Raw genomic sequence first — 14302 nt, forward strand, 5'->3', positions numbered from 1 at the left:
TGAGATATTGTGGCTGTAGACAATTTTTTAGATACCAGGAGGCCCGGGCCTGACAGTTTCTATGTACCTTGAAGGAAATAGAAGCACAGACCTGGAGGAGTCACAGAATGTAGTTATTTTCACACAAAGTGTCCATTTACTACCTTTTGTCTGTCAGTAAATGTCTCCACTGCTGTCCTCACACGTCCTTCTTCTTTCTTGATTCCTCTATTAACCCAGCAAAGGGCTTTGTCTGTCAGCCTTCAAAGACTGTCTGGTAATACTAGCACTACACAAAAGAATTGAACGTAGATGTAGCAGTAGTATACTGAATATTTCTTTCAGATTTGTTAAATAATTTTTTTTATATCTAAAGTTGCAGTTTCCTTTGAAAATGGGTGGCAACAGAAATATCAGCATTGGCAAAAGCATATGATGCAGAAGAATGCAAATATGCAATTTTCTGCGAACATGCTGCATTCATCTGCATTTATTTGGGGCATCACATTTATCACAGTGGTTCATGCAGTCTGTAGACTGTCTAATCTAAGTTTACACTTAGTTTAAGGCAGTATTAGTAAATCTGCCCTATATCATATTTTGTATACCTTAACGTTGGCTGGCTGTGGTCATGTCATCCTGCACAACTGTTGATTTATCAAGTCTACTACAGCGCTGACTATCTGGGGGAAACTTCTTGTGTCCTAAAACGTATGTTATTTTAAGTGTTTGTTTACACATTCAGGTTTTTAAATGCAGGTAGTGAATACAAAACCAGGAACAGAGGACTGTATACACAGAGAACAAATATAACAAAGTATGGCTTGTGACGATAACCTCTTTTTACGGTAAAGCTGTATAAGCTGATTATTGGGGGTCTGACCGTATATTTCTGCCTCCAAGGAATCAATATTGCTGACCATTTTTAATGAATGACTGACTACCGTATTTTTCGCCGTATAAGACACACTTTTTCTTCCCCAAAACTGGGGGGGAAAAAGTCGTTGCGTCTTATACGGCGAATACACCCCTATCGCGGCGGTCCCTGCGGCCATCAACGGCCGGGACCTGCGGCTAATACAGGACATGACCGATCGCGGTGATGCCCTGTATTAACCCTTCAGACGCGGCGATCAAAGCTGACCGCCGCGTCTGAAGGGAAAGTGACACTAACCCGGCTGTTCAGTCGGGCTGTTCGGGACCACCGCGATTTCACCGCGGCGGTCCCGAACAGCCCGACTGAATAGCCGAGTTAGTGCTTACAGGACACCGGGAGGGACCTTACCTGCCTCCTCGGTGTCTTCTCCGTTCAGGGATCCCCTGTATGGCCGGCACTCTCCTTCCTCGTCGAGAGCAAGGATACCCGGCCGGCAGGAGAGACTTCCGGAGCGACGGGGACAGCGATGGAGCGACATCCAGGGTAGCGGTGACGGGTCCGGAGCGGCGGGGACACGTGAGTATTACCTCCTATTCAGTGGTCTTCAATCTGCGGACCTCCAGATGTTGCAAAACTACAACTCCCAGCATGCCCGGACAGCCAACGGCTGTCCGGGCATGCTGGGAGTTGTAGTTTTGCAACATCTGGAGGTCCGCAGGTTGAAGACCACTATTGGGTTAAAAATCTTAATTTTTTTAGATTTTGCACCTATAAATTGGGTGCGTCTTATACGCCGGTGCGTCCTATAGGACGAAAAATACGGTACTTTATACAAAGACCGGTTGGTCCATCAGATTACAAGTTGCTCTCCATTCTCAAAGAAATGAGCAGGGAACCCCATTTAATGATGTCCACATGCCATAATAGGGTTTGTAGACATTGGTCATTCTCACAACCACCTTTAACTTTGTTTTAATTTTTAACTGTATGTCCAGTTAACCTTCTACCCTAAGTTTAGCTTCACGCTGCAGTGATCTAACACATTTGCTGTAGTTCTGTCTTATTCCAAGCATAAGCACTACAAGACCAAACTAAACAACATTTCAGGGAGGGATTTTCTCTTGAATCGTTTTTCTTTTGTTCCTCAATAGACTGTAATTAAAATAAGTATTCAATAGAGCATAAAACCCCCAAAGTTGTTTACATCATCTAATAAATCCAATATGGCTAAATTGTTAGATCCTACATTGCTCACATCTGTGTGCCACTACAGGGTTTCTACATTCTTTTGTTTTTGTAGTAAAAATATTTTTCCCTGAAACACCGGCTGTAGAAAACAAAATAAAACAAGCATGTTTTACTTGTTTTTCCTTCAGCTTAAGTGTATTTTTGTAAACATCCATTATTCTCATTTTTATGTGTGTTCTATCATAATTTAACCTAATAAAGGCCTAGGGACGTTTATTATTTTATATATATGGCTGAGGGTGGTGTGGAAAAAGGTCATACTAATATCCCCCGCTGCGCCCAGTCAAATGTCATCTGGTCACCCCTCATCTGTGCTTCTTCCTTCTGAGAAAAGCCGCTCAGCCAAATAAGCTGTCTGCTCAGCCAATTAGGGACTGAGGTGGGAAAAACACTCAAGGCAGTGATTGGTTAAGCAAGACCATTCCTGCAGGGACCAGATGTCATCAGACCAGGAGCTGTGGGGGACCGGAGGATATTAGTATGACTTTATTTTTTTTTTCAACCATATACAGTATGTCACATCAGACAAGCAGACTAAGGACATGGAGTATTGGAACCATGTCCTGTGGTACGGTAAGACTGCTATAAGCTTATTTGATGCAAATGGTGTCAAGCGTGTGTGGTTGCAACCAGGTAAGGAGTACAAAGGCAAGTGTTTTTATGCCAACAGCAAGCATAGTGGTAAGATTTTCATGGTCAGGGCCTGCATGAGCACTGCTGGCACTGGGAAGCTACAGTTCTTATAGGGAACCATGAATGCCAACATGCACTGTGACGTACCGAAGCAGAGCGTAGTTTCTCTTTGTAGACTAGGCCGCAAGGCAGTATTCCAACAGAACATCCTCAAAAACACCTCCAAGACGACCACTGCCTTGCTAAAGAAGCTGAGGGTAAAGGTGATGGACCGGTCAAGCATATCTCCAGACCTAAATCCTATTAAATGGGCACTCAGATACAAAAACTTTTTATATGTTGTACATCTTGGCAAAACATGAACCTTTCTAATATACTTCATAAGAAAAATGTATTTCCTTTTTATAGAAATCATGACTTATAAAATCATGGCTTTGTCCAAGCTAAAGCACAGGCATAGACAAAGTCGAGTAAGTGAGGGTGGGCTAGCACTCCTCTGTGCTCTCTCCTGTCTGATAATACTCCTCTGTGCTCTCTCCTGTCTGATAATACTCCTCTGTGCTCTCTCCTGTCTGATAGTACTCCTCTGTGCTCTCTCCTGTCTGATAGGACTCCTCTGTGCTCTCTCCTGTGTGATAGGACTCTTCTGTGCTCTCTCCTGTCTGATAGGACTCCTCTGTGCTCTCTCCTGTCTGTTGGACTCCTGTGCTCTCTCCTGTCCGATAGTACTCCTCTGTGCTCTCTCCTGTCCGATAGTACTCCTCTGTGCTCTCTCCTGTCTCATAATACTCCTCTGTGCTCTCTTCTGTCTGATAGTACTCCTCTGTGCTCTCTCCTGACTGATAGCACTCCTCTGTGCTCTCTCCTGTCTGATAGGACTCCTCTGTGCTCTTCCATGTCTGTTAGCACTCCTCTGTGCTCTCTCCTGTCTGATAGGACTCCTCTGTGCTCTCTGCTGTCTGATACCACTCCTCTGTGCTCTCTCCTGTCCGATAGTACTCCTCTGTGCTCTCTCCTGTCTGATAGCACTAATCTGTGCTCTCTCCTGTCTGATAGCACTACTCTGTGCTCTCTCCTGTCTGAGAGCACTCCTCTGTGCTCTTCCATGTCTGATAGTACTCCTCTGTGCTCTCTCCTGTCCGATAGTACTCCTCTGTGCTCTCTCCTATCTGATTGGACTCCTCTCTGCTCTCTCCTGTCTGATAGCACTCCTCTGTGCCCTCTCTTGGCCTGTCAGACAGGATAGAGCACAGAGGAGTGCTAGCCCACCCTCACTTACTGGACTTTGTCCATTCCTGTGCTCAACCTTGGATAAAGCCATGATTTTATAAGCCATGATTTCTATAAAAAGGAAATACAATTTTATTATGAAGTATATTAGAAAGGTTAGTGTTTTGCCAAGATGTATAACATATACAAAGTTTTTGAATCATCCACAAACGGAAGGTGGTGTTATCATGGAGGAGTATAGGGGGACTCTAGTGGCAACCTGTGAAGCTCTGGTGAACTTCATGCCCAAGAGGTTTAAGGCAGTGCTGGAAAATAATGGTGACCACGCAAAATATTATCACTTTGGGTGACACAACTTGGACATTTTCTCAACAGCAGATTTTTGAGGCTCCTTTGTTGCAGAATGAGTTGTTTTTTACTGCTACCAATTTATTTGGGGTATATTTAAAGGTAAATATTATCAAACTGTTTAAAGGAAAAATGGTGCAGTTGCCCATAGCAACCAGTCAGATTACAGCTTTTATTTTTAAAGGAGAAATGCAGCACAAAACTTTTACCTTCCCCTGTGCCCCCCAAAAACAAAAAAATTGAACTTGCCTTTCTATGTTTCCCCGCTGCGCCGATATCAGCATCCCATTCCTCCGACACTGCTCTGCTCCCTGCTTCTTAGGCTTGGAACGTCACACTGCAGTCAGTATCGCTGGCCGCAGCGATGTCCTGCCTCTGCCGGTGATAGGCTGAGTTCACTGTCATATAAGGAGCTCGGGCCCTGCCTTTTCTCAGATGCCCGGGCTCCTTACATGACCACCGGCCGAGGCGGGACATCGCTGTAGCCGGCGATACGCTGACTGCATTGTGACTTTTCGTGCCTAAGAAGCAGGAAGGAATGGGACGCGGATATCCGTGGAACATAGGAAGGTGAGTTGAAGTTTTTTTTTTTTTTAGTTTTTGCAGCCCGTGCACAGAGGAAGGTAAAAGTTTTGCACCGCATTTCTCCTTTGAGAGACCTATTCAAAAATGAAAGCTGGAATCTGGTTGCTATGAGCAACTGCTCCACTGTTCTCCTGCACAAGGTCTGATAAATCTCTGCCATGGTTTTTAATTATTGTTTTTTTTAATTCTTTTGTTTGGGAAATGGGGGAAAAAATAAACTGCAAATTTTGATATCTTATTTTACAATTGCAGCCTTACTAAATATGTTTGTTTTTTTTGTCACTGACCACCATGACGCAAATGTACATGATGGTATAGGGCCAATTACTCAACAGTGACATGAATATTGTTAAGGGGTTTAAGAGGACCCATGAGTGATTTTGTCCTGCAGGTCCAGTACCATTGGAGGGACTTATTAAATTGTTGTGGTTTTGTTGCAGTAATAAAAACTGTAGCACAAAAATAAAAAATAAAAGACCTCCGTAAAGGGATTGTCAAATCAACACTTGTTGATGGTCTGTCCTTAGGATGAATTATTAAAATCAGATCAGTGGGGGACAGACACTAGGGCTGTATGCTGGAGCTCTTGGTAAAGAAGCAGAGATGAAAGTAGACAGGTCCACTCTCTGCAGTGGCTGTGCTGAGTTACTGCAGTTCAACTCATTGAATTGAATGTTAAATGAGCTGCATTAACCCAGCATGGCCACTGTGCAGGGATTGGAGAGATTGGCTTCTGGCTGCTTCTGGCTGTATTATGTATGACAAAGCTGTGCCGTATCCAATTTGATATCGATAACCTGAGTGCTGGTTTCAGTTTATCCTGGCTCTACCATGTTGATGACCTGAACGGACAGCCCCATGGTCAGACTGTAATCTGCCCATTTGTGGGGGCCCTAATGTGTATATTCCGTTGTTATAGCAGTGGTCATACATGTTTATTTGGAATTAGGTGGATTGTGATAAGAGATATATATACAACTTGTGGATGTGAGGCTATGTTTCTCTATTTTTGATTTATATTTGTAATAAGTTGTGCATTGATGAAACGTGTGGAATGTTAGTGGTGATCAGTAATCCTTAGAACTACCATTACATGATTGTCTGGAAGTCATGGCCCTTATTCATATGTAATGTTATAGTACAACATTTTTTCTAGTGGAATGTTTTTATTGGCCAACTATTATAAGCTTCATTTCTAGGTTTGCATAACTTGAATCTGTCAGTTGTTGTGCCAGATATTTTTCTGGCATAACAAGTATAACACATGGTTTCTTCTTTTCATATTCTCTTCTGAGTGGGACATGGACTCTACATGTATATACAGATCATAGCTTTATACAAAGCATTTTCTTCTAGGAGCATTATTAAATCTGACAATAGGTTCATATAAGATGCTTTTTCTAAAACGATTCTTCAATATCAGTCAGGAACAATTCACTGGGCTTAATCTTAGTGCATCTTATGTTGGTGTAAAGTAAATGAGGCCCAGTTAACTGATCAAAATACTACAACAAGGAATAGATCTGGCTCAGGTATTTTTTGTGCTTAATAAAGCACCTAGTTGTTGCTGGTATTGAGAAATTTAAGAAGCATATATTTTACTTTGGAGAACCTGGCATATTCATCCATAAAATATGTATATAGAAGATTTATAGCGATACTGACAGCTATAATAGCCAGCCCTAATTGGCCTGGTCCTTAAATGGGTACTCCACCCCTAGACATCTTATCCCCTATCCAAAGGATAGGGGATAAGATGTCAGATCGCCGCGGTCCCGCTGCTGGGGTCCCTGGGGATCGCCGCTGCGACACCCCACTATCGTTAATGCACAGAGCGAGTTCGCTCTGTGCATAATGACGGGCGATACAGGGGCCGGAGCATCGTTACGTCATGGCTCCGCCCCTCATGACATCACGACCCACTCCCCTCAATACAAGTCTGTGGGAGAGGGCGTGGTGGTCATCACACCACCTGCCATAGACTTGCATTAAGGGGACAGGCCGTGATGTTACGAGGGGTGGAGCCATGACGTCACGCTGCTCCATACCCTGTATCGCCCGTCATTACGCACAGAGCAAACTCGCTCTGTGCAGCAATGATAGCTGGGTGCCACAGTGGCGATCTCCGGGGTCCCCAGCAGCGGGACCGCAGCTATCTGATTTCTTACCCCCTATCCTTTGGATAGGGGATAAGATGTCTAAGGGCGGAGTACCCCTTTATGGCTAAAATTGGCTTGTTCCTTAAGGGGTTAAAAGGTGTATATTTTTGGGTGAAACAGTGCTGTACCTCTTACCACTAGGGATCCCTTTACTGTCCAAGACACGGTCTTGTGCCTCCAGCTATTGCCTTTGTTTCTCTTGTACCAAGACAAGTGTTGGCAGGACAAGTAAGGCTCTGTGTATGCTCCCGACTTCCTCCTCAGTGAACTGCATACAGTGTTAGCAATATTAACAAACAAAGGAATTAGGACCAGGATTTAAGTACATGCACAGGATAAGCACCAGTTGAAGAGTAAGCCTGGAGCATTGTTTTTATCTTATGACAGGTACACTTTAAATAAGAACAGTGTAATTCTTCATTTCTCCTGTGGTGGTGCTGCTCGGCCTTTAAACAATCAGTGATCATAGTGATTCCCAGCAGCGGAACACAAAGTGAATGCAGGCAATGCCCTCAAGCAAATTGTAATAAAAGCACATATCACGAAACTGTTGCTGTAATGACAAGTGTTTATGGGTGAACGATAGAGTTTTTTCAGTTCTTCTGTAGATGTAAGTAAAGTTTAGTTGTCAAGGAGACTGTAAGTTCTGTATAATTAAACTAAAAACCACAACATCTTACAAGGTTGCCCTTAAAGGACAGGTGCTACCTCACTTGAACCTTATTTACCCCACATACTCCACCAAGTCACTTTACCATCAAGAATCTCTGACCTATAAATGTCTGCACAATGTGTTGCTTCCATATAAGCAAAGCATTCCGTTATTGTTGGCATAGATACACACAGCAGTTTGTACATATTGGACTTGTACTCATGTGGGGTTGCTTAATGTCCACCTAGGCAAGTTCGGTTTTTATTTGTCCATTGTATCTAAAGTGAGAAATTATGACTCTTTACTAATAATCTATATTAAAAGTGTCCTAATGTCATGTTTCTACAGTTACAATGCAAATCTATTCATTCCCTCTGTAATATAGAGCAAAGACACGTGTGAAGTCTCTCTCATCCTGCTTCTTGATGACCTGCATTCGGAGCACTCCACAGCACTCACTTCTGTCTAGTGTGAAAAGACCTTACAGAATCAACCCCTAAACAAAACCGGTAGATCAGTACTCTAGGAACAGACAGCTGGGAATTCTGGGAGTTGTAGTTTTGCTTTGCGCAGTAGGCACTAAGACAGAGCATGTTAAGAAGCTGGGCCGAACGAACTGCGCTGAATTCACTGTGCCCCAGGCTGCTCATTTACATATTCAAAAAGATAAGGACACTGCCAGAACACAGCAACCGCTCCGGGCACGGGTAGGCATAATTTGAATCAGTGTCACCTGCACTACCAGCCAGTGTTGCGGGTAAGTGTGGGTGAAACCAGTGACAGAATTTCTTTTAAGATTATTAGAGGTTCAGACTTCATATTGTTGGATGTTAGACTCCTAACCTTCATAAAGGGATCCTAAAGTGTAAATAACCCATTCAAAATGAAGGAAAACTAATATGAAAGGACATTTTGTTAAAGTTGTGTATCTTTCATGTTTCAAACTATCCTTTGGGTTGTTTTGAAGACAATCATCTGGTAGTCATTGCGTATGGACATTTTATTCTATCTTCACTTCCTCGTTTTTTTTACAATGTACAGATTACAGCAATGTATACATTTTCCAACTCTACAAATTATTAATGGACGACCATGCTCTGTGTGCCCTTTAGACAAAGAAGCAACATATACCTTACAGAAACAGTAAGCTTACACGGCTCCTAAAAGATTCACTGGGAGGAAACTGTCACACTATCATGATCGCTGCTGTTAGCCCCTCTTCATTGTCATACGATGATACGTACAATACTCTGAAATATGCAAACCGAGCCAAGGATATCAAATCAGCAGTAAGTGAAAATCCTAGGGTTGTCTTTCATTATGATCAATGCCTGAAAGTGTTTATATTGTATTTTTGTAATTGTTTGGGATTAAAGGGGTATTTCCAATTAGAAAAATTATCCGCTGTCTTATTCAGTCTCTATGGCGCTTCTGAACATTGCTGTGCTCAGCGCGTAACAGTGTTTGGAAGCCCCATAGATAATAACTGGAATAACGAACGCGTGTGTGTGTGTGTGTGTATATATACATATATATATATATATATATATATATATTTATATTGGATGTGTGTTTACATATATGTATAAGATGTTTTATTTTTATCCTTGGATAAACTCATTTCAGTTTTTATAAGCAGAGTTGCTTAATTTGCTATTTTATATGGCTTGATTAGAAGCACCATTGCCATTACATGTAACTAAGGTAGTCTTTTTATTTATTGTAAGATTAACTGATTTTATTATTGCTCCAAATGTATTCATTTTTTTTTCACCATACCTCATTTCCATCGCTTACCATGTAATTGTGCCAAGACATGCGCCTCCAAATCTACAACTTAATACTTCTTTCATTACTTAAACATGAATTTATTAGCGAAAACTAAAATGTTCAATTTTGCATATATTACCAGGTGAAGAGTAATGTGGTAAGCCTGGACAGTCACATTAGTCAATATGCGAAGATCTGCGAGCAGCAGAAGAAAGAGGTACGTCTCTCTCTATATATATATATATATATATATATATATATATATATATATATATAAAATATTGTTTACTTTAATATGATTGAGGTGGATGGGGGTTAATATGCTAATTTGTATTTACTAGGTACTGTATTTCCCTTTAATTCTTAACTGAGGATAAGATATTACATGGACAGCCATTCATTTTAACAGCCACCTGCGATTCTATATTTCCCCTGTGGCAGCAGATACTGCTAGAAAAATAAGCAGGCAATGGCAGATTCCCCCAACAAAATGAGCTGTTTGTTTGGTGGTCTTTGGAGCTGAACTCATGTCAATCAGCTGATCGCTGCATTAACTGTCATTGTAAAGGGGTGTCCTGTGATGAGACAAAATCTCCCAAAAGCTCATTATAAGGGGCATGGCTTTGCACAGTTGAAAAAGCAATGTCCACCCCACACCCCGAATTACCCTTTTAAGGTGTTTACTCACGTACAGTATCCTGAACATATTTGAGGGGCAGTATTTTAAGCTGAAGATTTGAAGCTGTGTTCAGTCATTTACGGTAGTTTACATTGAATGCATAAAATCTGCAGTATTCTCCATAAGAATGAGATTTTGAGACTTCATATGCAGTGGAAAATTTGAGCATAAATATTGACATGCATTGCTCATATTCCAGTTATCCAGGAATAGAAAAATAGAGCTATTTTCTTTCAAAAAAGAGCACAACACCTGTGCTCAGGTTGTGTGGGTATTACAATTTGCCTCCATTCACTTAAAATGGAACTTAGCTGCAATACTACAACCTGAGGACAAATGTAATGCTGTTTTTTTGAAGAAAGCACCTCTACATTTCTAATCTTGGGCAACCACTTTAAAGGGCTATTCCGGTGGAAAAAAAGGGGTACCACTTTAAAGGGGTACTCCGGTGGTGCCAGAAAGTTAAACAGATTTGGAAATTACGTCTGTTTAAAAATCTTAATCCTTCCCGCACTTATTAGCTGCTGAATACTACAGAGGAAATTCTTTTCTTTTTGGAACACAGAGCTCTCTGCTGACATCACGAGCACAGTGCTCTCTGCTGACCTCTTTGTCCATTTTAAGAACTGTCCAGAGCAGCTTATGTTTGCTTTGGGGATTTTCTCCTACTCTGGACAGTTCTTAAAATGGACAGAGATGTCAACAGAAAGCGCTTTGGTAATGATGTCTGCTGTAGTATTCAGCAGCTAATAAGTACTTGAAGGATTAAGATTTTTTAATAGAAGTGATTTACAAATCTGTTTAACTTTCTGGTACCAGTTGATTTAAAAAAAATAAAATGTTTTCCACCGGAGTACCCCTTTAATTCTGAATCTTGTCAGTTTCTGCTGTGGTACATGTGCTGATCTTATTTCAGATTTTATCCATTGCATTTTATTGGAAAGAAGAAAACTGCAGCAAACTCTGCAATTCCATCTGAATATAAAAAAAATATATAATAGTTCCCTTACTGATTGCTTGACACTCCCATGGCAAAACATCTCTGTTCACCCAACTTCTAGAGCAGACATTTTGTAATAGGTTAGGTGTACAGACATTAGCAGGGAGACCAGAGAAGTGTTTCCACTGAAGGTGAATATAGAGTTTTATTTTGACACTTGGCTATTTTCTGCAGGGAAATACACAAAAAAATTCTCCCTAAATCCACATGATTTGGCGTGGATATCCCTGCATTTTTTGGACAGTATTTCTGCAGAAATGTTCCACATAAATTCCGACCCATGTGAGCATACCCTTAATCTGGCCATATTTCTTTATTTGAGGTCCTTGGAAGTTTTTTTAATGCTAAAAACTTGCTTCTAGGGATTTCAAGGCTTTCTTATACAGTAATAGCCCAGCCCTGCATTGTGTAGGAATTGTAACACAGCCTCTGTTTCAGTTGGGCCTTCCTGCATTACATGAAAATAGTGCTGGGCGGTATAACGGTTCATACCGAATTCACGATATGAATTTTAACCCATACCGCAATACCGGTTTGGCCCCTCTCCCTCGGGAATGAATGAATCAGCCCAGTGCTGCTCTGTCCCCACATCGGGGGAACTAATCCTATGTGACCCGCGAGCGCTGTTCTGCCCCCTCCCCCCCAATTAATTATCAGCCCAGCACTGCCCCCATCGGGGTAAATACTCACATGTCACCCACAAGTGCTGCCCTCCTCGTCCTGATTGTTGCGGCCGCCGGCACTCTATACTGTGCAGTATCCCTATGCCCAGGCTGCAAAAAATAAACAAAATTAACTTTAACTCCCCTCCCGTTGGTCCGGTACCGGCCTCACTTGCTTCCTGGGACGGGAGCCGTCAGCCTATGACTGACCGCAGTGATGTTCCGCCTCGGCAGGTGATAGGCTGAGCCAGCTTCTTACATGACAGTGGGCTCAGCCTATTACCGGCCGAAGCGGGACATCCCGTTCCCAGCGTAAGGCCGACTTAGGTGCCTTAAAGTTTATTTTGTTTACCTTCTGCAGCCTGGACATAATGATACTGCACAGTATAGAGTGCCAGCGCCGGCTGCCGCAACAATCGGGACGAGGAGGACAGCACTTGTGGGTGATATGTGAGTATTTACCCCGATGGGGGCAGAGCTGGGCTGATAATTAATTCCGGGAGGAAATACCGTTATATACCGTGGAACCGACAAAAGTAAAAAAAAAAATACTGTGATACACACATTTGGTCATACCGCCCAGCCCTACTTGAAAACATGTCAGATTAGGAGTGGTGCTGTGTCAGTGGAGGTTCAGGCAGACATTGACCATATATATATCTAATCAATCTGTCATCAATTTTATTGGTTGGAAAACCTCATTAACCTCTTGGTGACCCCCGATATGCCTTTTTACGTCGATCATTAAGGTTCCTTTTTCCTGTGTTTTTACAGCAGGGCTCGAATAAGGCAGCACAGGACTCTTACTCAGAAAGCTCTAACTCAGTGTGATAGCCGGGCTCCCCCTATAACTACCAGGAGTAGAGAAACCTGGTAGATTAATCCTTCACATGCTATGTTCAAACCTTGACCGCTGCATGTGATGACTAGTCTCTACGTATTGCTGGGGCCAATGAGTTACTATGGCAGATGAGGGTCTTGTGAAGGTCCCCAGGCCTGCTATGGATGATTTCCTGATTTAAAAACTATCCAAACAATAATTATTTTTTCAACATGTTGAGCGCAAAAAAAAGGCATAATAGCTGGTTATCCCAATATAAACTACATTTTTCACTAAAGAAACAAAAAACAACAAGCTCTAATAAGTGCAATCAGACATAAAATAAGTGAACTATGGGGGGAAATATGTGCAACGGTATGAATTTAAAATGGCAAAAAAGGAATGATAAATTGCTTTTTTTTTTCTTCTTCATTTTAGCATTTTTATAAAACATAACAAATAAGATATAGGAACCCCAAAAAGGTGTCATTTAAAAGTATAATTTTTCCTGCAAAAACAAAGCCCTGATATGGCTTTGTCAACATAAAAATAAAAAAACTGGAAGATGACGATGAAAAAACAAAAAAGGCCCTGAAGGCATGCCAGGGCATTGTGGGGTTAATGTGGAAACCTGGATTATTTTACTTATTCACTTAATAAATCCTTTTTTTGTATGATTGTCAGTACAGTAAATGAGATAATCCACATTAAATAACCCCTTTAATATAATTAAAATCTTCACAGGTCAAAGTCATATTTGCTTTTTTTATTTTTCTTAGATTACGATGCTCAAGGAGAAATTAAAGAACTATGAGGAGCAAAAGATTCCAGAGCAAAGCAAACAGAATCAGCTATCTGCCACAAACAAGCAGCAGGCGGAAATTAAAAGGTATTTTCTACATGCTATGCATTGCCTATATGGATACTGAAGTGTGCTCATATCTAATTGGATTCATTTAAGGTTTTGTGCTTCTTTCCTCCAAACTGATCTCAGGACTTTAGCCCGAGGGTTACGCCAAGTATAAATGAGGTGGATTTACTTAAACGTTCCAATTCTTAGTCAGTGAAAGCAGACAGACTAAATGGCCTCTCTGCTCCGGTGGCTTGTGATGTTTGATAACTTTAGTAAATCTTTAGACTTTTAAAATGCATCTGTCATTAAAAAAAAAAAAAAAAACCTTTTTAGATGTCACAGAGACAAAACTCCCCTGAGCAGGGAGCTACCGTATTTTTCGCCGTATAAGACGCACTTATACGGGGGGGGGAGAGTTGGTGCGTCTTATACGGCGAATAACTGCGGCCATCAATGGCCGGGAGCCGCGGCTAATACAGGACATCACTGATCGCGGTGATGCCCTGTATTAACCCTTTAGATGCGGCGATCAAAGCTGACCACCGCATCTGAAGCGAAAGTGACACTAACCCAGCTGTTCAGTCGGGCTGTTCGGGACCGCCGCGGGTGAAATCTCGGCATCCCGAACTGCTCCGTGCCGGGATCCCCTGCATGGCCGGCGCTCTCCTTCGACGTCATCATGTCGTCGCACACGCCGTCCCGTCATCCAATAGGAGCGGCGTGCATAGCGACGTGATGACGGCGACGGAGAGCGTGGATCCTGGACAGAGATGGAGCGACATCCAGGGCAGCGGTGACTGGTCCGGA

At 42.1% G+C, this 14302-nt stretch overlaps 1 protein-coding gene across 3 annotated transcripts in view; it reads left to right on the top strand.

The window, feature by feature from the left end:
- The window catches only part of KIF18A (kinesin family member 18A), a 141620-nt gene that overhangs the window by 73445 nt on the left and 53873 nt on the right, over positions 1 to 14302 (top strand). For all 3 annotated transcript variants that reach the window (XM_056526678.1, XM_056526677.1, XM_056526679.1), the window contains 3 exons: positions 8824 to 9000; positions 9624 to 9698; positions 13422 to 13531. In XM_056526678.1, coding sequence (XP_056382653.1) covers positions 8824 to 9000; positions 9624 to 9698; positions 13422 to 13531 — 362 coding nt within the window. The remainder of the gene's footprint in view (positions 1 to 8823; positions 9001 to 9623; positions 9699 to 13421; positions 13532 to 14302) is intronic.

This window comes from Hyla sarda, chromosome 6 (genome assembly GCF_029499605.1).
Source record: "Hyla sarda isolate aHylSar1 chromosome 6, aHylSar1.hap1, whole genome shotgun sequence".
Classification (NCBI taxonomy): Eukaryota; Metazoa; Chordata; class Amphibia; order Anura; family Hylidae; genus Hyla; species Hyla sarda.